The sequence below is a fragment of the Ambystoma mexicanum genome, chromosome 5q, assembly GCF_040938575.1.
Source record: "Ambystoma mexicanum isolate Mex_15411 chromosome 5q, UKY_AmexF1_1, whole genome shotgun sequence".
NCBI classification, from domain to species: domain Eukaryota; kingdom Metazoa; phylum Chordata; class Amphibia; order Caudata; family Ambystomatidae; genus Ambystoma; species Ambystoma mexicanum.
This window is the reverse complement of record NC_090933.1, coordinates 1,079,803,629-1,079,825,377: the sequence shown is the minus strand read 5'-3', so window position 1 is coordinate 1,079,825,377 and position 21,749 is coordinate 1,079,803,629. Positions and strand designations below refer to the sequence as shown.

Below are 21,749 nucleotides of genomic sequence, written 5' to 3'. Positions count from 1 at the left end.
ATCTCCCTTATGTTATTGCACCATCACCAAATATCTGCTGTCACACCACCACAACCCAAAGGGGAGGCAATGAAAAGGGACTTAAATCAATAAAGTAACAATTGCCAAAGAGAAATGTGCCGATTCACAAAAAATAATACTAGATTTGCAGGTTTTCTTCTATACAAACACCGTAAATTTATGGCATAATGTTGATACTGCCAAAATGTTATTCCATTTGGTTTCTTGTTCAGCACAACAAAGCTGAAGCCTGTATGATTGGTGATGGTCCTGCAACTCAATTGACCTGTTTATTCCAGATCTACTGTTATAAGTCCCTGGGAAACACAAATTGTTTTTGGAGATAAAGTTGTAATGTAAAGGCAGTACATTTGCAAAGCTTAGATGTGCCCCTATCTGGTACTGTAAGTTTGCCATTGAAGAGAATTCAACTGCATAATGCATCCCGATTTGTGAAGGCTCCACGTTAGCTCTGCAGCAGTATTTGAGTTTTCGTTTCTCTAATCTGCATCGATCATGCATGCACCAGAAATCAGCCAGGTTCCATTTGCATACCCACTTAGCCCTGCTTGGATTAGGCACTGCTGCTACTTTTCACAGCACAGTGATATGAGAATAAACATGATTGCTGAATTCTTTCAGAAATGGTGAAGAGCCGGTGCATCTAGCAAAGAAACCGAGGAGAGAAATGAAACTAAATAATTTGCCCAAAGAACAGGCCACAACAGAAATTGTTCCAAACAGTGAGATTAATATGGAATCAGCTATTGAAACAGATTTAGAATCTAATGCATGCACGAGTGATCTTATTGAAATAATGGAACAAAATAAGAGGAAGAACTGTGGATAACATCAGCCGTCCGATTGGCAAGTCATTGACAAACAATCGAATCCTCACCCACGGGATAAAAAGGGTAGAACTACCATCAAAAGAAAGAAATTGGACAAAGTAGGAAAAAGGGTGAAAGAATTTAACAATTACTCTTAGGGGACCCCAGCAGCGAATAAAGAAGTAATGATGACGGTCTTTCTCAAACAACTGGAAGACAGAGGAAGACCAAGATCAAAAGCCTGAGTAGAAACATCAAGGGTGCCGAAAAGGAATGTTAAAGAACATCAAAGGAAGAAAAAAATTCCAGATCTCTTAACGAGATCGGAAGACAGAAGAAGATCAAGATCGCCGATCCAAGTAGAAACATCACAGGTGACCAACAGGAATGACAAAGAATGAAACAGGAATACAAAAAATCCAATCCCTGACGAAAATCAACTGGAGAGTACAGACGGGGAAAAAACCTGTCTGTCAAACCTATAAGTTAAAACTGGAAAGATCGTTGAAAGACAACAAGACGATACTTCTGAACCGAAGTAACCAGATGTCCCTACTCAACCAGCTCTCATCCTCATGGAAGATTTCACCAGAAGACATCGTAATTGTCAAAGTTACTGACAAAAAAGGACTGATGTGATCATTATCCATCTAAGATTGCAGCGAGTAAAAGACATGGTGATGAGAGCAAAGGACAAGTTGGCGGACTTAGGTTTTAGGCTCAGTGATCCAGAGGCCGCAGACGGAAGGCGACGTGAAAGTGGCCCTCGACGGGCCAGAATAGAGCGAAGTGAATATAAAATGAAACCAGGAGAGCACTCGCAAAGGGAGTCTTTAAAATCCAGGGCCCGTAATAACCACTGATCTAAGAACGTCTGTCGAGACACTTCCGACCCTCAAGTCAAGAGCAAAGGTCAACTGAAGCCTTGTGACAACATATTGTCAAAATTAAGGGTTACCGTTGACAACTCCAGGTCAAACGACAAAAAACTATGGCTGGGGGACAGGAAACAACCATATTGCCAAAGCGGTTTATGAACATCTAATACCAGAACAGAAAAAAAGAGGCAATTGACTACTACGAATGGCGCCGAAAGAAAATCTCTCCTGGCCTCATGGAATACCAGGGGATTCGGCCACCTCTATTCCGGAGAAAGCACTTTTCTAGAGAACTATGAATTAATTTGTCTGCAGGAATCCTGGATAAGAGCAATCCCTGTATGTGAGGGATATCAAGTTTTTATGAACCCAGACAGAAAAGGACCACAGGGTAGACCTCGTGCTGGTCTTTTTACCCTGGTGAAAGATTACAGCGATCTACAGGTGTTGGAACATCAGACTCCCAACTCATATGTCCAGGTCTTAAAACTGGGGAAAAATAAGGGGCCAAAGGAAATCAAGCTTCTTTTAATTAATACGTATTGGAGCACAAAGGACTGCGAAACGGAAAAGTTCCTATCAGACATTATGGAGGCTGTTGATACCTCGATGCTTGAGGAAAAATATCTCCTTATCCTGATCTGCGGTGACCTGAACAAAAAGCTCCTAGATAAAAGAGGCCAATTGAAGAGAAGCTCACATCTGGAAAAAAATTAAAAACGGTGGCTGGATGAAATGGTTATTAGAGAGATGACTATGGTAAACGGTATTACGAAAGGTGACATCCCAGGGGCTGATACTTGGTTTGACAACTCGTGCAGTGCATGTTTAGACTATTGTTTTGTAGCAGGGAACACCTGAAAATGGATTAATTCCTTTACAGTTAAGAAACAGAAAGTTAGCGATCATGCTCTATTGGAAGTGGAATTCCTTTGGAAGACCAAAGAGGCGAAACAATACACCACCTCTAGAAATATCGTGGGGAAGGAATAGGCTAAGAATAAAAGCACAAGCCATTCCAAATTTGGTGGATCGCCTTGTTGATAATGTCAAAAGCACTCACACAGTGGAGTACAGATGCCTACTCAAGGAGTATGAAGTTAAGAGTGATGGGAACAAAAACAAAACAATCGTAAGGAAACATGCCTACAATATAGAGTTAGTGGTGAAAAGGAAGAAATATCGAGCCGAGCTGCGACAACTGCGAAGAAGCATCCTCCCTAATAAAGATGAATTGTTGAAGCAATGCAAGCAGTTGTATAAAAATTGGCTGAATTCCTCAAGGGCCTGTAGAGCACAGGCAGATGCTGAGCTAATGCTAGCAGCCATTAGAACTTCTAACGCAAGATCTCCTTGGGAGATTACAAATAAAGGAGAGGACTTCCAGTCTGCCCTAACTACACACCTAGTCCCAAAGGAGGAATGGGTGAAATACTATGCGGCCCTCTTCCAGGAGAATGATGTAGTTGACCAAAGACAAAAGATGAACAAATCATCTCCTTGGCTCATTGTATTTGATCGTGAGGACATACTGTTGAGGGTTAAAAAAAATAAGTTCTTCAAGAGCGGCTGGCCCGGATCGCATTTCAAACCATTTGCTAAAAGAAAAACGGGGTAGCCTGGACCGATTTCATCATGGCACTCTTCCAAAAGATAACCAAAACAAGAACTATACCGCAAACGTGGAAGGAGGCCTTGATAGTACCCATCTTCAAGAAAGGGGATCGTACTAACCCCAGCAACTACAGGCCAATCGCCCACTTGGACTCCATGGGGGAAGATCTTTTCCTCCATTCTCCCGAGGGAACTTCAAAGCTGGGCTATTAAGGCAGGAATTCTGGATAACGTCAAACTGCATTTACATGTGGCGTTGGCACCTCCTTGAATCTGTTACTCCTAAATATGTTAAAGATGCGTGCCCTGGAGACGAAAGGTAACATCTATCTAGGTTTCATTGACCTTGAACAGGCATTTGACGGAGTCAGTAGGTAACTCCTGTGGGCAAAGTTAAAAAAATGGCATTGTCTGGAAGATCTTTTAGAAGCCATCCAGGCACTCTACACAAATACATCAATACAAATTCTAGACTCAAAGGGAGGTGACACTACAGAGAAGATCATGGCCTTTAAGGGCATCAAACAAGGATGTGTGTTGGCTCCCTTCTTGTTTGCTCTCTACCTGGCTGATATGAAACAAAAACAGGAAAAAATACAAGCTTTCCCACCGATATTGGAAGAAAATGAGCTATCCTGCATCCTATATGCAGACGTTGTCGTGTTTATAGACCAAACTGCTATAGGACTACAGAGACGAATTGCAGATTTTAAGATCTACCTGGACACTAACAACATGAAGATTAACATTAAAAAAGAAATCAATGATCTTGATTATGCAATCTGCCCGAGGACCAAAGAAAAAAATTAAAACAACTTATTTGCATGGACAATTGAAAATCAAGCACTGGAAATAGTAGATTCAACAATGTATCTGGGTGTCAGAATCAACAAAAACATTAATGAACAGGCTCAATACAATCTCATCAGGGAGAGACTAGTGAAACTCTCAAATCAAGGGAGAGCCCTTCATCGGAGATACGGAACCTACTCAATGATGCCAGTAATTACATTTTATAGGCAAAAGGTCGTGGCCATCCTGACCTATGGTGCAGAATCCTTACGAAACTTGCCATGGGAAATATGGGGAACCATTGAGGCTTTTTTTTGGCGGAAAGTACTCAGGCTTCCAAACTGCCTGTCAGTCGTGACAATAAGACACAAACTTAGACCACAATCCCTTGTATCGATAGTACTATGGAAGACCATCTCCTTTTATCAGAAATGTATTTTGGATGCACCTCCAATCCCTTTTGAGATCTTGACAAGCACAAATGTGGGCAAGGGGGACAACATCTTTCAGGCCTGGAAGGGAGAATGTCAAGAGGTACTGTTGTATTATGACATCAAAACGGAGACGCTCAAAAGAAACCCTGACAAGGCAAAGAAAACTTTGCGAGAGAAAGACTGGGACGAAACGGAAACACTGAAGAGGCAAAACAAATACTCTCATATCATATGGGAACGTAAAACACTAAAATGATCCCCCTCTATATTTGAGAAGGTTCCCATCGACCCGATATAGGGACTTATTGATGCGATGTAGGCTTAACATCTTACCAACATCTTACCATCCAGGGAGGTGCAACTGTAAGAAAACAGATCACAGTCGAAGAAGCCAGTTGTCGCTTTTGTGGGAACTTTGAAATTCTGGAGACAACCAGACATTTGATCTTGTCCTGCCCAAAGCTCTCAAGCCAAAGAAGAAAGTATTTGAGATACTGTGTGACCAAGTTAGTCCTATTATAGAGGAGGAACGCTGGGAAAGACTAATGACGGTTGATAAACTTGGGCGGACACTCAACACCCTCAAATTTGCAGAATTGATCTTTCCACCGCTAACGAAGGGTGACTCAATGTAATAAAAGGGAGGATTCGTAATACATGTTTTTATGTTAAAGGTTGAAATTTCTGTTTAACCAATAAAACAAAAAAACAAACAAACATGATTGCTGAATTCTTTCAGAAATGGTGGTTTATATAGACAATAGACAGCTGCCTTCCAACTCTCCTCTAGAACGTGGGGGCATTGCAAAGGACACAGCAAAACCTTGAGGGGGTTTGTTCCCTACCCAAACCAGATAGAAAGAAGACAGTGGCATCAAAGTTAAAGAAAAACTAAAAGATACCAGTGACCCATCTTCTGATCAAAACCAAATGACAGCAACAGCATGGTTGGATGGAAAAATAAACTTCCACGTGGGCCAGGAAAGAGATCGTAAAAAGTATCCAAACCCCAATGCATTGTGCCCAAAGAAAATCTGAGAAGAATAGTCCCCCATAAATGCAGTCAGAATGTTGTGAAAAAAGAGAAGTAGAGGACATACTCAGTGATATCTGGCCTTATTGTGTGCTTTGTTCCGATGGAGACAATAACCTCTTCCACGTAGCGGATCAGAAAGAAAGCAATATAACAAAGGAGCCACCTCCACCCACCCCAAATGCGTCAAAGTGATTTCATTGTATGTGTGACCTAAGATTGCATGACCTTGAAAACAAAATTCAATATCTTAACACTAACTTAGAAAGAATGAATGTCTGTTGAATCTACCCTTAATGGAAAATATGATGCCATCATAAACGCTCTTATTTCTTTAAGTAATATTCCTCTTTCAAAAAGATCGAGGAAATCCTAGCTTTACAAACAAACAAAAAGACTGGATCACATTTGATGCTGGAACTATGATGCAGTAAAGAGAATAAGCAAAAACAGACAATACTAAAGATATTATTCCAAGTCAAAAGACATTACATTGTTAACCTCATAATTCTTGCGGTAAAATACAAAAAAGAATGCTTGATCATTTGGCTTCTCTCACAAAGTTTTGTTAATACAAGCATCAAGGCATAAAATAAGCAGTGTCGCAGAGCAATTTGCTATGCAATTCTGTAGGTTTGCTAATTAAATTGGCACTTGTGTAGCAAAGTTAGCTTTTTAAGTTACCCTGTTCAATGAAAGCACAGCTCACCCTGCATTCCTCTCTTGCCTTCAAAGCTCTCTCCACCCTCTTTTCTCGGTTCACTGCAAATTCAAAGGGGCTAATGGAGAGAGTGCAGCAGTAATCATCCCCTTCACTCATGTGCCAAATGGCCTGTGTGGGAGTGCTACGCAAATTTTTCAAATAATTGCAAACCAGAAATAATCGAGATAGTACTGTCATTAAGCTAACTGTATTCTGTCTGCCAAAGACCAGTATATGTTAGTTTTTTTTTAAAACATTTTTTTTACTAAAGGCTTTCAATTCCTTTTGTAAAAATGCAATAGGTTACACAATGCATAATTACAGTATTGCTACTGTAAAACACTGCACTGTCTCCATGCTTTACAGTGAAGTGTATCTAAATCTCATTGTCAACTAGATTTTATTTTGTTGGGAAAGATGCCTCCTATCGACGAATGGACACCTGAAAATGTACATGACCATGCGGCCAAATGCTTTGATGGCAAACCTAGTCCTGTGGCCTGCTGGTTACATACAGCGTGCAACTGGTGCTCAACCCATGAGCCGATCCCATACTCCTTGACATTCTAATTTTACCATGTTGGTTTATACCCGCTACCCTGAAAGTGAGATGGCCGCTAACTACAATATTCTGCCTAGTTTGCCCAGTTCTCTGCCTGCTACGCCATGCACTCTGCTTAGTCTTTTACATAATAAATACACAAAGCTAACTTGATACTTACTTAAAGTAGCGATCAATATTTTCATCCAGTCTGTACATCTACAGACCTACTGCAAAACTGTACTCTGTAGTGGGCCTCCAGAGCTCACTTTGCTCTATGATTATGATTGCATTATATATTTGCACCTGCAGCAGAGCGAGCTGGTCAAACTGTTTTCAGAGCCTTTTTATCATATCCATTTATTTGTGTCCATTCATGCAGCTAATCTTTTTACAGACACTCATCCAGGGATTGCAAAGCACTTTTGCCCACTTACACAGTAGAGTAAATTTTAAGAAGGGCCACTACTATTTGCAGAGGATGTTGGAACCTTTTATTTAAACTTTACTTTGTTTGCAGTAAATGTCAAATGCAGGTTTCACCGTGCATGGCTGGCCTCTGGGTGGCAGCAGTGTTCCAAACTAAAGTGGGTTTGTGGTGACATGCAACATTTTACAGAAAGAATTTGCAAGGCCTGACTTATCTCACTAATGTCTTACTTTAGTGGTATATAAAACTGCTGTATTGTTGGTCATTTTATGTCTTGGGTACAAGTATCTTCTGGTGGCATTACCATCTCAGGATCCGGCCAGAGTCAGCACGGGAGGGGGGAGAAAAAAAGAAAGCACCCGCAAGCAATCTGTAACTTCCTCTTGTGACCCAGTGCAAGGGGTCACAAGAGGAAGTTACAGTCCACAGCCACAACGACCCGGTTTATTTATTTATTTGTGCAATGTGTGTTGGATACACGGACCCGGGTTAAAGATTTATTTATGCAATGTGTCTGACAAATGTTGCATAAATAAATAAATATACAGGTATCCGACAAACACTGCATGAATAAATAAATAATACAGGTCCATGTCCACACGATACAGCTACCCAACTGCTTTCAGAGGGGAGCTGCAGGAGCTGTGCCAGGTGTTGTTCACCTAAAAGAAAACATTACTTATGGCAAAGAGAAATCACCCTGTCTGAATAGTACCCAAGGGGGAGGTTTTTTTATAAAATGGGATGCAAATTGTGCATTTTAAAGAATATTTACTCAGCAACACTGGTCAAAACTATCGTCCACAGGGTGAAGTAACTCATCACCAGTGCCATGGAAGTGGAATTGATATATAGTTTGGAAAAGAACCAGCATGAAAGAAATTGCACCGTTTTAAACTATTATTTTGGACATTTCATTTGATCGGAGGTCAACTGCCAGCTCTGCCCCCCTAAACCCTGCCTCCTCGGGTATTTATTTATTCGCATTTGTTGAGCGCACAGCAGGCCGAGGACATCGTGGCGCTAGTTACAGTGTTGCTTATACTTAGTTACATGCAATTCATGTCCGACGGTTACATTGGACGATATATACTTTTTCAGATATACGTTGAGCAGCAGGAGAACACGAGAACGGAGTTAGTTGAATAGGAAAGTTTTGAGTTTTTTCCGGAAGGAAAATAGAGATGTAGCGCCCCCAAACTCTGCCCCCACCACGCCCATGTGGGATCCCTCACCAATTATTTTCCATTTCCACCACTGCTTGCAAGAAAGGACCCTAAAGTGTCCTGCGACTTTAAAGGGAAGACGCTCTTCATTACTCACAATGTACTTACTCGTCATAGAATTGGTGATCTGCATTCCTCCTCCTGTTCATTATCGTCGCAGTACTGGATATTCAAAGGAGAAACAAGGGTGACAGACAAGGATAAGACATGCTATTAAGTAAAGCTAGGTGTATGAAGAGAAGAATACAAGGAATTCTTTGCATCATGCTTAGAGCTTTGTGCCAAATCCAGGGCGGCCAGCCATTCTATGGCCAGAGTGGAAGGAGTACTGGAGGAATTATATAAAAAAATGTATAACAAGGTTTACCAGAAAGCAAGAGAAATGGACTCCTGTTGCATGCGTTAGGACCAGAAGGGCAACACAAGTTTAGAGAGCTGCCAGAACTAACAGGTGACGAAGCGAGCAATTTGGATGAGCATGAACGTACCATGAGACAGTTAGCTAAATATTATGTCCCTGTAATGAGAGTTGCAATAAATAGGTACAGTTTCTCCACAAGGACCCAGAAAGAAGAAGAGATGATGGATGAGTATGTTTCTTCTCTTAAGAAACTGGCTCAATTGTGTAGTTTTGGAGCAGGAATTACTACAGAGGAATTGATCAGGGATAAAATAATCATCCACGCTAAAAGACTCATTGATCTAAGAGCGATTGTGGATGCCAGGAGATCCATCGTTACCCCAAGCACTGACCATAGCAAAGAAAGTAGAGCACACCTGGCTGTGCTCCAAAGAAATAAAACGTAAGAAGAAAGAGGTGCAGCAGACACAAGGGGGAATGGGAAAAGAACTGGAGGAAAGGTCTCGAATGAGTATGCCAAGAATCAAAAAATAATGCACTGAAAACGAAGGGGGGGGGGCGTCTGGTGAGAAGCACACAAAACCAAAGGAATCTGAGTGCAATGAAATGAAGAAGGGAGTAAAGAAGGCTCCATACAAAAGTGAGGACAGGGAAAATGACAGATTCAAGTGTAATAGAATTGGTCACTAAGCCAATTCACGGAACTGCCCTGCGATAAGACACGTGTGCTGCAATCAAAATGAAGGGACATTTTGCTGTTTGCAGAAATAAGGTGTCCCTAGAGCAGGTTGAGACAGATTCAGAAAAAGTGGTGGTTGTTTCAGAAGTTGGCAACCAAGAGCTGAAGTTCCCCAGATGTGAAATTGTGACTGAGAATTGGAAACTATGTGTAATGGCTGATAGTTGTTCCCCATACACTATAATAACTCGTAAGACATGGGAAGATGTTAAAGGCTAGGCACTAAAGGCTAGGATATACCACCCTGACATAAAAAAAACAGGAGTGGGGGGATTCAAATGTTCAAAAATACAAATCATTGGCTGAATAAGGAGCATTGTCAATTTCAAGAGCCGATGTACAGAAATAAACACATATTTCGCCAAAAGGGGAGTGAATGTACTAGGATGGAAGGATCGAGTGGCGTTGAAGATCAGGCTTGATCCATATGTGGCAGAACCTGTCTTGATGGTGGAAGGGAGCATCTCGGTAAAGGAGTTTGGCGACCGTGAAGAGTTAAGAGAGAAGATGACAGATGTGTTCCACAGCTAATTGCGTCTTCTTAAGGGCATGCTCACAGGATCATATTACAGCCGGAGGCTCTTCTGGTGGTACACAAAGGGTGAGACCAGTTCCTTTCACCTTAGTGGACAAAGTTGAACTGGAACTTCACAGGCTGGAAAAAGAAGGGATCATCGAGAAATCCTCACAGTGGGTGAGCTCCATTGTGGTGGCGCTCAAGAAGAATGGGAGTTTAGGATCTGTGTGGACCTTGGAGACCTGAATAAAAACATTCAAGTAATAAATGTTGAAATGCATAGAAGAAGATTTGTTCACCACGTTGCATTTCTCCAACGTCTAACATCAGATCAACCTTGTGGAAGATTGTAGAGATTTGACTGCCTTCATCATGCCGTTTGAGATGTAGCGTTACAGGAAAATGCTGTTTGGCTTGTCATCAGCAGCTGCAGTTTCCCAGAGAGCGATGACCCAAGTGTTGAAAGGATTGAAGGGAACTTTAGTATACCAGGACGATGTTACTGTGAAAAAGGAAAGGCAGAGCATGATTAGAGGTTGAGAGAGGTGTTGAGCCGGTTTGCGTGACAAGTGTTTAAAAGGGGAGAAGAGCAAGTGTACATTTCAAAAGCGTGAGGTTGAATACTTGGGTCATGTGATGAGTGGTAGGGAGAATAGGATGAACTGAGGTCATGCTTAGGTTTATGCGAGTACTACAGCAAATTGGTTCGAGATTTTGCTAGTTTCACACAACCAATGAGCAAGCACCTTCAGAAAGAAAACAATTTCAGTGGAGTGTGATAAAACGTATAAAGACCTCTATATGTCATACAATGGCTTTAGGAGGTTTTGTGGATGGGAGGAAGACTAAAATCACTTTGGATGCCAGTGGGATTGGTTTAGGGGGTTGTGCTATTCAAAGAGGTTGATGGTCATGAAAGAGTTATTTGCCATGCATCTAAAAAGGGGTGACTGAAGTTGTAAGGGCACTATTAGTGTGTGGGGAGTGAATTACTTAAGGAAGTATGTGTGGGGGAACATGCTTAACATCAGTACTGATCACAAGCCATTAGTGGAAATGCTGACGGTTAAGGGCATGTGCAGAGCGAGATCAGACTGGCAAGGTTGAGTTTAAGGTTGCAAGACTGATTTCATTGTCAACTATGTCCCTGTGGAGAAGAATAGAGCGACCATTTTTCTATCAAGGTTACCTTTGAGGTCTGGAGGCGAAGGTCAAGATCAGGAGATAGCATGGTTGGAGGCCATACCCACGGAGAGGTGGGTTGAAGAGCTTCAGGAGGATGGAGTTTTGAGCAAGGTTGTAGTTACACTGTGAAGGGATGGCCCGGTCAGAGCACGTTAAATGAGGCTTGTCTGCCGTTTCGGGAGGTTAGAGCAGAGTGTTCTGTTGAGGGAGATTTGCTTCTGAGAAGGGACAAGTTGATACCGCCCAAGAGTGAGGGAAGGACTTATTGAGAGAGCACATTAGGGGCAACCTAGGGCAAAAGGTTCAAAGCAGAATCTCAGATCCAAATATTGGTGGTCGGAAATGGATGTCAAAGTCGAGAGATTTGTAAGGTGTTGTTGGCCCTGCCAAAACTCTGATAAGAGATGTAAGGTGCACAAGTCGGAAGTAGTGGTGATGCGCCTGCCATGGAAGCTTGGGAGCAAATGGATGTTGATCTTGTTGGTCATTACAGTAGCGTTTGGAAAGAGAAGAGGTTCCCGATTGTAATGGTGGACTACTGCTCCAAATGGGTTGAGGCCAAGCTAGTGCGCAAGGAGAGCACGAGTGATGTCAACATTTTTTGAGCGTGTGTTCAGGAGGGAAGGACATGGCAAACGTATGATTAGTGACAATGGGGTGCAGTTCAGAAGTGGTGAAAAGATGAATTATGCTATTATATTATATATATATATATTATATTATATTATATTTGTCAGCACAGAGTGGAAACTCTCAGTAAATGATCATCCCCAAACCAACGGGATGTGGAAAGGTCCAACAGAGTCTTGGTCGAGACTGTGGAGCAAGCGATTGGGGTGTGCCTGTTGATGCAGTCATTGATTAGAAGATGTGAAGTACCAGGACGTACATCCGTCCGCAGTGATATAGGGAAGTCACAATTTATGATCATGAGAGGAAGAGAGCCCAACAGTCTGTTGAATCCGGTGTGGGTGAATAGGCAGAAGACATTAGAAAAGGGTGATGCTTGGTCACATGAGCTCGATCGTTGTAGTTTGGAAAGGCGGGGGTTTGAGGCCAGGTGACTTGGTGAGAAGAAAGGCGGGTTAGTAAGCAAATGTGAGCCTAAGTTCTCAAAGCCTGTGAGAGTAAAGTAGGTGTTTTATAATGCGATCAGGATCCAGGATGGATCCGTGTGGAATATGGACCGTGTGAGTAAATGGAGACGGGGGAAGGTCCTGGTATGAGTGGGAGCATGCAGGAATGCGGGCGTGGTGGCAGAGATTGGCCCTTTTCTGCGGGTGAAGTTGTGGGCCCGGGCATGACCACTGGTGAGAATTCAGTGTACGTGGGCGATGTGGATGATGGGAAGTGGACCATGTCCAAAGGTCTTGAGCGAGGCTTTGGGATCCTGAGTGAAAAAAGATCTTTTCACTTAAAGACCGATTTAGAAAGACCACTCAGTGACCAGAGGGAGCGTTATTTCTAAATCAACTGTCAAGCCCCTGCCACACACTAGTGCACGTAGGGGCTGAACAAGCTGGTTGGACCCGAAAGTGCAGGACCAGGAGAAAGGGTAAGTGTGGGTGCATGTGTGTTGTATGTATGTATGTATTTCTTTTAGTTTGGAAGAGTAAGGGTTGGGGGTTCGTGGATGCGTGTGTGTTGGTGTATGTATGTGTTTTCATTTAGGGGAGGGGAAATAGGGGTGAAAAAGACCTTTACAATGCCGGTTTCCAGATCAAAAGAAAAATCGGTCAAAGTAAATTGGTCTTTTCCACTTGAGACCTTTAATAAAAAGGTATTTTCACACAGAACTGTTTTTGGTGGTGCTGAAGACGCCGTTATTTTGAGAGAGAGGAAAAGAAGGCACACCTTTCCCCCCCATTTGGTCCAAAGATTACGCCATGAAATTAACAATTCTCTTTGTAATGTTATTCTACTTTTCCAGTTCTTCTTTCCTTATTTTGCATTGTTTGGGGTTTATGTTTTGTTCTTTGTTTGTTCTTGGTGGGAGGGGGGGTGTCTCGTGCTCCGTTCCAGTGTGTTGTGTTGATCAGAGAGAGACACGGTTGATGAGAGAGGGAGCTGTGAGGAAGGGAGCGCTGGGTCGTTGGTGTTGTCAACAAAGAAGCAGTAACCTACCGCAACCGGCTCCAGTCCATTATTTGTGGAGTCACTTCAGAGATGATGACCAGTGAACCAACAGCATTCATAACTTCCGGCACTCCCCACAATAGGACTCTGAAGGATCAAGACTCATAACAGAAAAAACAGGAAGACATCTGTTCGGTGTGGAATTGTTTAGAGATGATTAATCTTGGAACCTTGAAATATAAGCAAGCCTCCTCATTTGTAAGCTCACTTATAGAACAAGATTTGGAGTGACAAAAAGTTAACTGCCAAAGCTTGAAAACTGAATAGCTTGTGGCCAAAACATTTCTGAGGTTGTTTGTGGTCTTGTGCAGGGAAGGAATTGGGCTGTAACCTGTTCCATGTAGACCCAAGGCCCAAACAAACCCCCTAAATTGAGGAAACTCTGCACCTGACCACCGTGAGTCACTCACACGCTGTATGCAACAACTTTAAAAAACGCATCTGAATGTCGTCCTTTGGTCACCAGGACAGTTGAAACAATGAAACGGTCCAAACTGCTTTGCACACATAGTACTGTAATGTTGACTATTCTGACACACAAAATGGGCACCATATCCAGAGTGCAGTGCATGATCTGAAGGAATGCAAATTTGTATTACTATCACAGACAGGTTTAACAAATTGGTGGTCATTGTTATGTTACCAAATGCACTTTATTTTTATGCAAAGCAGCCATCACCCTTTATTCAGTGCACCAACATTATTCGACACTTAGCTACGCCCCTCAGTCCCGCCTACAACACTGACAATCCACCCTGCCTCCACCTCCACCCCTTTGCCTGCTACCCCCTCACCCACAAGCTGGTGGTAATTCCCCTAGTAAATGTTGTCCATTTCCAGCACTAGTATTGTGGAAAAGGGATGCATTGTAGTTGTCATTTATATAGCGCATTGGTACCCTTTCCCATTTGTATGGCCTCAACGTTCTTTGTGGTAGGGGCCATTGGGGACCGAAGTCCAAGACATGGCAACATTCTCAGAAAAGGCTTAGAATGCGCGTGCATTTGGCCACGATTAAGAATTGAGTGGGCCGTCTAGGCACCAATAAGTAACCCAAGAGATTAGGCATGTGAATGGGTAACGAGGGAGGTTGTGACAGAAGCGCTAGTGCAAGAGAATTGTTATGCGTACAGCTACACCCCATTTTTCGTAGATTGGAGGTGTGTTCTAATGGCAGAGACGTTGAGGCAAGTCTGGTGTAAGGAGGCAAAGAGTGTCCAGCTAGATGGAATTAGCCAAAGCTGCATTCCAATGTGTGTGGATGGATAGCCGTGCCTGTGGCAAATTTCCACTGAAGTGCTGCGTTATACGTACCTTAAGCTCAGATGGAACTTATCTATGATCTTGCTGTTTGTTAAGATCGTCCGTGTGAAAAGAGAAAGTACCCTCGTAGGCTCTTCTAGGAACTATGCCCAGGCTAACCTCAAAGTCTTTGAAGCGTTTAGACCGGCTAACTTTGTATATCTTTTAGGCATGACAGACGGGCTACCATAAAATCTTGGGATCATAGGATTCTCTAAACGCAATGGACAGGCTACCTTTACAGTCTTACTATATATCTACTAAGTTCTATAATGGGCTACCTTCAGCATCTTCCAAGTTCAATGTCAAAGATACTTGCATATATCTTTGCGTGTTACAATGGCTAATAGTAACGTCTAAGTGCAATGGCTAGGTCATAGTCATATCTTTCAGCGCAATGGACAGGTGAGAGGATCTGATCTGCAATAAAGAGGCTGAGCCAAAAGGTAACAGAGAGCGGTTTACTCCACACAACGCAGAGGGCACCCTTCTGATCAGGGAAACTGTTGCTCTCTTTTGAAACACCCAGTTCCAGAGCTCTCTCTGAGCTCTGAAACTAGAACATACAACATAACATACCTTCCCCCTCATGAAGAGAACAAGGGGGGAAAAAACGGGAAAGGAGACGAGAGGAACGGGGTACGAATGGGGGAGGGGTACAGTGCATTTGGAAAACAACAACATGCACAACATTGGAGCAAGTAAAATAAACTATTAGCAAGAGCAAACAAAACATTGTAAGCCGTGTTATTCACACACAAATTCTCAGAACATAAGCCGTGGGGGCGTGGCTAGGCAGCTATGCTGTAGGGACGTTGCTCCTGAGCGATCCGAAAAGATACTGTCCAAAGCTGCTGATCCAGCTGTAATTGAGTGGATCGCTTAATTAACAGGCAGTGAACATATGGGCGAAAGCTGAATCAAAATAGGAACGGAGTAGCAGTATAACGCAACTTTCTGCACATCTGCCCGACAGAACAAGCAGCTACTTAACATTGCGGAGGACCTGGATGTAAATACCTGGCCCGGCTAGCTGTGCGAAAAGCAGCATTGCAAACGGCCCTTTTAGTAAGGCGCAAACGGTGAGCCCTGCACACATGGCCAGGTCGGGGGCAGGACTGGCCTGAGAAGGCGCTGTTTGCAGCTGTGATAGTTGCAGCACCAGCTGAGAGTGCAGAGACACTATGTGACTCTACAGATAACTGGAGCGGACCGAAGCACGCCCAGCAGTGTTTACATTGCTGGAGCTCCACAACTCGGGTGAGACACCAGGGATAGCGAGGTGAAGCATACGAACGGCCTTGGGAAGCAAGACTGGGCCCCGCCCCCTCCCCCGCGGAACACAATGTGAAGCAATTAGAAACTAGGCATGCAGCAGAGAAAGAGAAGCTGCAAGGGAGCCGGAGAAGCCAGGACCTGAGCGGTCTACAAGAAAGCCACGCGCCCAATGGCGCAAGCGCCTCTCAAGTGCGCAATTGGATGGGTTCGACGACGGAGCAAATCCACGTGACTGATGAAAGTGAAATAATGAATAAACTGATAAAATTCTGCCATCCCCAAAAATGATCTCAATTGATCCTCGTCTCTGCAGCACTGCCAATTGCCTCTAACAAGCTATGTTTGGGAGAGATCCCCTGCACAGATATCTTATGGCCGAGATACTCCATGCTGCGCATCCCAATCCTACACTTGCTGAGTTGCACGGTCAACTCAGCCTCACTCAACCTTCCCAACACATCTCTTAACACCCTGTCAAGCTGCTCAAGAGAATCTACATATATGGACATCATCCTGAAAGACAACAACATTCTTAACACTCTCCAAAAGCTTTTCCATGATGCGCTGGAATACAGCCGCAGCCGAAGCCAAGCCAAACGGCATCCTGCAGAATTTGAAAGTTCCCTCATTGGTGATAAAAGCGGTCACATCTTGACACTCCTGTGCAAGCGGCACCTGATGGTAAGCGGCCAAAAGGTCAATAAACGTAAATACATTTGATTCCCTAAGCACGGCCAAAACCTCTGAAATAATTGGTAAACGGTGGCGCTCAACCAAGATGTTTCTGTTTAAGTCCTTTAAATTTACACACAAACGAAGTTTGACATTGAACTTTATTACTAGCAATATAGGGGACAACCAATCTGTGCCCGCCACCCTTTTGATTATTCCTTCCTGTAACAAGTCGAGTTTACTATGCAGCTGATCCTTTAGGTGGTGAGGTACTGGGCACACCCAGTGCACTACCATCCTTGCATTCACCCTCACTTTGATGCAATGTTCGAAGTTCCTCAGTGAACACCGTTGGAAACCCCAAAGCCCACTTGTCTCATATTTCCGCCACAGTTATGGGGCCATTTGAGTTTGCTTGGTTGTGAATCCCTAAACTAGACTGCTCCTGATCAGCAATAAAGAGGCTGAGCCGCAGTTAACAGTGAGCGGTTTATTCCACACAACACAGAGCGCAGCGGGTACCCCTCTCATCAGGGAAACCATTGCTCTCTTTTGAAACACCTAGTGCCAGGGCTCTGGAACTAGGACATACAACATAACAACAGGCTAAAATTACAAGTGCCCACTCCCAAGTCCATTGAAGTACAGCACTGATGTGTCTGGGTCAGGTAAGAACATGGAGCAGGAAGCAGACCAGACCCAGATAACTGTGAAAGAACGGGATGCTTTATTTCTCCTTAGTAACAGCATAAGAGGATTAGCAGCGGAAGAGTGGGGCCATTCTGGCACCTATCCCTCCCATAGCTCCCAACCTTTTGTGTCACCAAGGTGGGTGAAAACATCCGATTTTCTTTTTGGCGGGTTGGAGCCCATAGAAGTGAATGGGCATATGAGGGTCTAGGCGGGTGATTCAGCTGCTTGCAAGGCGGGTGACACCCACCAAAAGCAGGTGAGTTGAGAGCTATGCCCTCCTCCAAGCCCCTTAACTTTCCTTAATGGAACCGCACGGTTTCCTTCATTCCAGCATACCTCATCTCATACCATGAGGCCTACCTCTGCATTCATACATTAGCATACTCACAGATACAACAAGCACACTGCCCATCCTCAAATATATCTAACCTTCATTGATCTTCTGAGTGTGATAAATGTGCCAGCTTCCCAATTTCCTCTAGAGCAGTACACGTGCGAGCCTTCACAGTTCTTCATATGCAATACATCTGCTAACATACACAATTTCTTCTAAGCACAAGACATGCGTTAACCTACCCAATATCTTCTACCCCCAAATCCATCTAAGTGCAACACCTTTTCTTCTCCCCCAAATCTATCCGGGTGTGACATGCCCTAACCAAAATACAGCTAAGTGCAATACATTTCCTACCTGTGACCTAGCAGTTCAGGCTGGTTAGCCCCTTCAGTTGGGGCACCAGGCTTGATTTGCTTACGATCTTTCCCATTCCGGAATGGCTTTGCAGGCTTAACATTCATGGTCAGGAGGTTTGTCAGACGTTGATGAACTCAATATCTTCCAGCCATCCCCCTCCCCTTTAGTTTTTTTTAAATGATGAAAAAAATACAACCTTCATGTATTAATGCCATCCAAAACCCAATGTATAATGCTTTCGGGACCTTTACCTTTTTCACCTCAGTACACGGGTCCCAATGTCTGTACCATCCCACCCCTCCATGGTTTGAGATCCCCTATGTCCCCCTGGAGTAACATCACCGTGGTGTACCTGGGTGAAAGAGTGATAGGCTTTAAGTAAGTAATGGGGAGAGAAAAAGGGCTGTGAAGGTGACTGCCTGCGCCCAATAAGAATGATGCACTTTGTGCACGATACACCTATCCGCTATGCAGAATATACCTGTTTGATATTGGCCGGCAGTTTGCTCCAGGGGTAGTTGTGGCGGATATGAAACTCCACGTCAGTGTTCATCTTGGCCTCCTAGTTCAAGGGAACGGGGGCTGAGGCGCCTCATGCCGCGGTGGTCGGAAAAAGCACAGCCTGCGTGGGTGATCTGGTGCCTCCTGTTGAAAATCCGCTCATTGCTCCATGTCAGAAGTGTCACTCTTCTTGCTTACAGAAGGCTAGTTCCCGTTAGAGGAACGGACCGAGCAGCGTGCCTTCAGCACGTAACATGCACGTTACGTCCCAACTAACGTACGTCCTGCACTGTTTCCTGATCTGACAAGGGTGCAGAGAATGGCGTTGGCCGAACACAGACACGATATCGACAGCATCAATGTGCTGCATGTTTCGGAAAGTCTTGTGAAGCCGGCACAGTGTCATCTAAATGCATGGCGTGCGAGAGGGATACTTTGTAAAAGTGTGTTGTGTACGATATGTGTTCATCGTACCTGATCACGAATGAAAACAATTTTATTAACAACACTGCAGAGAAGTCAATTTTACTGTTCTATTAAGAACGTTAGGAGCGCTTCTAAGAAATACAAATGTTGTCCAGAAAAACCTCATGATGTCCCGTTAATCAAATAGCCTTGTAAACAGTTTTATTACACATTTATGTGATTACCTTAATCCCGGAGTTGGGGGGGGGGGGGGGGAGGGGCTGTAGTGGGGACGGGGAACGTGCAAGGGCGCAGGCACTTTGAGATGGCAGTCAGCTGTTATCAGCCAGTGCCCCACATACTTACAAGCATGGTTCCTGTTCGTGTTATTTTCGCTTTGCATTTTAGACAGAATCAAAGGGCGGCACAGCATTTGTCAATTATGTTTTCAACATACCTCCTTGTTAGCCACTCTCGTGGACTGGTGGGGCGTCGTGCGATATTCTCTTAGAAACTCCACTAGTTTTATCTCCAGGTCTTCACCGCCATTGGCGGAAATCCTTAGGACCTTGTTAAGAGTCCACATCATTCTCTCGGCCTCCCCGTTGGCTCGCGGCCAGAGCGGGGACACTCTGCGATGCCGGATCCCCCTTTCCCGGAGGCGGGAATCCATGTGTGGCGAACATTTTGTCCAACGCCTTCGTCACGAACTCCGTCGCCGTCGACTCTACCACTTCCACCTCGGGGTACCTGGACCATTGGTCAACTGCTACCAGAAAGTACATGCCACGACCAGTCGAACTGAAGTCCACGTGGACAGTCCCCCATGGTTTGCTACTGCGCTCCATCAACCTTATCGGCGGGGCTCTGTCTCCTGGGGCCGCCGCCTGGCATGCCACACATCTCCTCACGAAGCTCTCCACTCTCCCCTCCAAGTCCAGGAACCATACTTTGGGTCTCAGCCGAGCCTTCGTTTTGACAACCCCCTGATGACCAATGTGGGCCAGTTCGAGCACCCTTGTCCTCAGTGCCCGTGGGATGACGATTTGTCTCCCTCAAAGTATTAGCCCATCGTCTGAGACGGAGAGTTCATCTCTCACTTTCCAGAGTGCTTGGAGGTCTCTCTGGGCCTCTACTTGTCGGCGCGAGTTGTTGCGCAGCACCTCACTCCAATCACTGCTCCTCACGGCGGTTTTGATGATGCTAAAGACCTCGTCATTGGAGCATTCCGTCGCTATTGCAATTCTTGAGAGTGCCATTGGAAGGGACCCTTCCACCACCTGACACAGCAGCCCGTGGCATTTGTTCGCCCCAATGTCGGTGACAGAGTTTTCCTTGCTGGGGTGGCGCGACAGGTAGTCAGCCGGGTTGTTCGTTCCTGGTCGATAAATTAGTTTCACCCCATACTCCATCAGGGCCAGCATCCATCTTTCGATCCTGGGGGGCGGCTTAGATGACACGCCTGCCAGTATGGGCAGTAGCGGCTTGTGGTCGGTCACCACCACGACAGGTTTGCCCAGGATGTATAAACGGAAATGGCGACAGCCCCACAGGATGGCCAACGCCTCCCGTTCGATCTGCGAGTATCTCATTTCCGTGTTTGAAAAGGCCTTACTTGCATAGGCGATGGGACGCATGTCCCCGCGTTCATCGGGTTGCAGCAGCACAGCCCCTACTCCCACTGGACTTGCATCGACCACCACCTCCGATTCCACCTTGGGGTTGAAGTATGCCATGGTGTCCCCATCGGATAGGGCGTTTTTCAGGGTCTGGAATGCCTCTTGTTCACTGGCACCCCATTTCCACGCGGCGTCGTTCCTTGTTAGCACTCTGAGCGGTTCTGCCAGCGACGCCAACCCTTTGATGAAACGCCCGCAGTAAGTTACCATCCCCAGGAAGCTCCTTACTTCCGTGGGGGACTGTGGGGAGGCGGCTTCCCTAATGTCCTTGACTTTGGCCGGGTCAGGTGATACACCGGCCGCATGGAAGATTAATCCGAAGAAACCAATGCGGTCCTTGAAGAACTCGCACTTTTGTCGATGTAGGGTGAGCCCTAAGTTCTTCAGTCTCTGGAGCGTGTTCTCCAGCCTCTTCATGTGCTCCCTTTCCGAGTCCGCGAAAACTAAGATGTCGTCGCTCATGTTCAATACACCTTTAAGGTCAGCCAACGCCCCCCTGATGGTGTTCTGAAATACTTCGGCAGCTGACGAAACACCGAAGCTCAGGCGTTTAAATTGGTATAGGCCGCCATGCGTCGTGAAGGTTGTTATGAATCTGGAGTCCGGGTGCAGTTCAAGCTGATGGTAGCCCGCTCGTAGGTCCAGCTTTGAAAATACTCTTGCCCCCTGAAGCTCTCTGATAATGTCATCTAGAGTTGGAGTAATGTGCCTCTCCCTCTTGATTGCGGCATTTGGGAGGTGCATGTCCACGCAAATTCTCACCGCCCCGGGCTGTTTCGGCTTGGGAGCCACCACAATCGGTGACACCCAGGGTGTCGGCCCCTCCACTCTCTCAATAATGTCCATATTCACGAGTGATCGGAGTTCTTCCTCCACCTTCTCCCTTAGGTGGAACGGAATCCTACGGTGCTTGAGGGCTGTCGGTCTGATAGACTCATCGATATGTAGGCGTACTGGGGGTGCTTTCAGCTTCCCTATTCCCTCGAAGATGCCCGAGAACTTGTCCAGCAGCATTTCGATGTCAATCTGGTATACTCCATATGCAAAGTGAACCAAATTGAGGGCCTCCGATGCAGCGCAGCTGAGTAGCGAGTGAGGGCTAACGT

At 44.9% G+C, this 21,749-nt stretch overlaps 1 protein-coding gene across 1 annotated transcript in view; it reads right to left on the bottom strand.

Annotated features, from left to right (window-relative positions):
• The window catches only part of FAM91A1 (family with sequence similarity 91 member A1), a 1,180,047-nt gene extending 1,161,282 nt beyond the window's left edge, over positions 1-18,765 (bottom strand). Inside the window, exon 1 of the mRNA XM_069621589.1 lies at positions 18,540-18,765. Within this exon, the coding sequence (XP_069477690.1) occupies positions 18,540-18,611 (72 nt within the window). The 5' untranslated portion in view covers positions 18,612-18,765. The remainder of the gene's footprint in view (positions 1-18,539) is intronic.
• Positions 18,766-21,749: the final 2,984 nt, after the last annotated feature.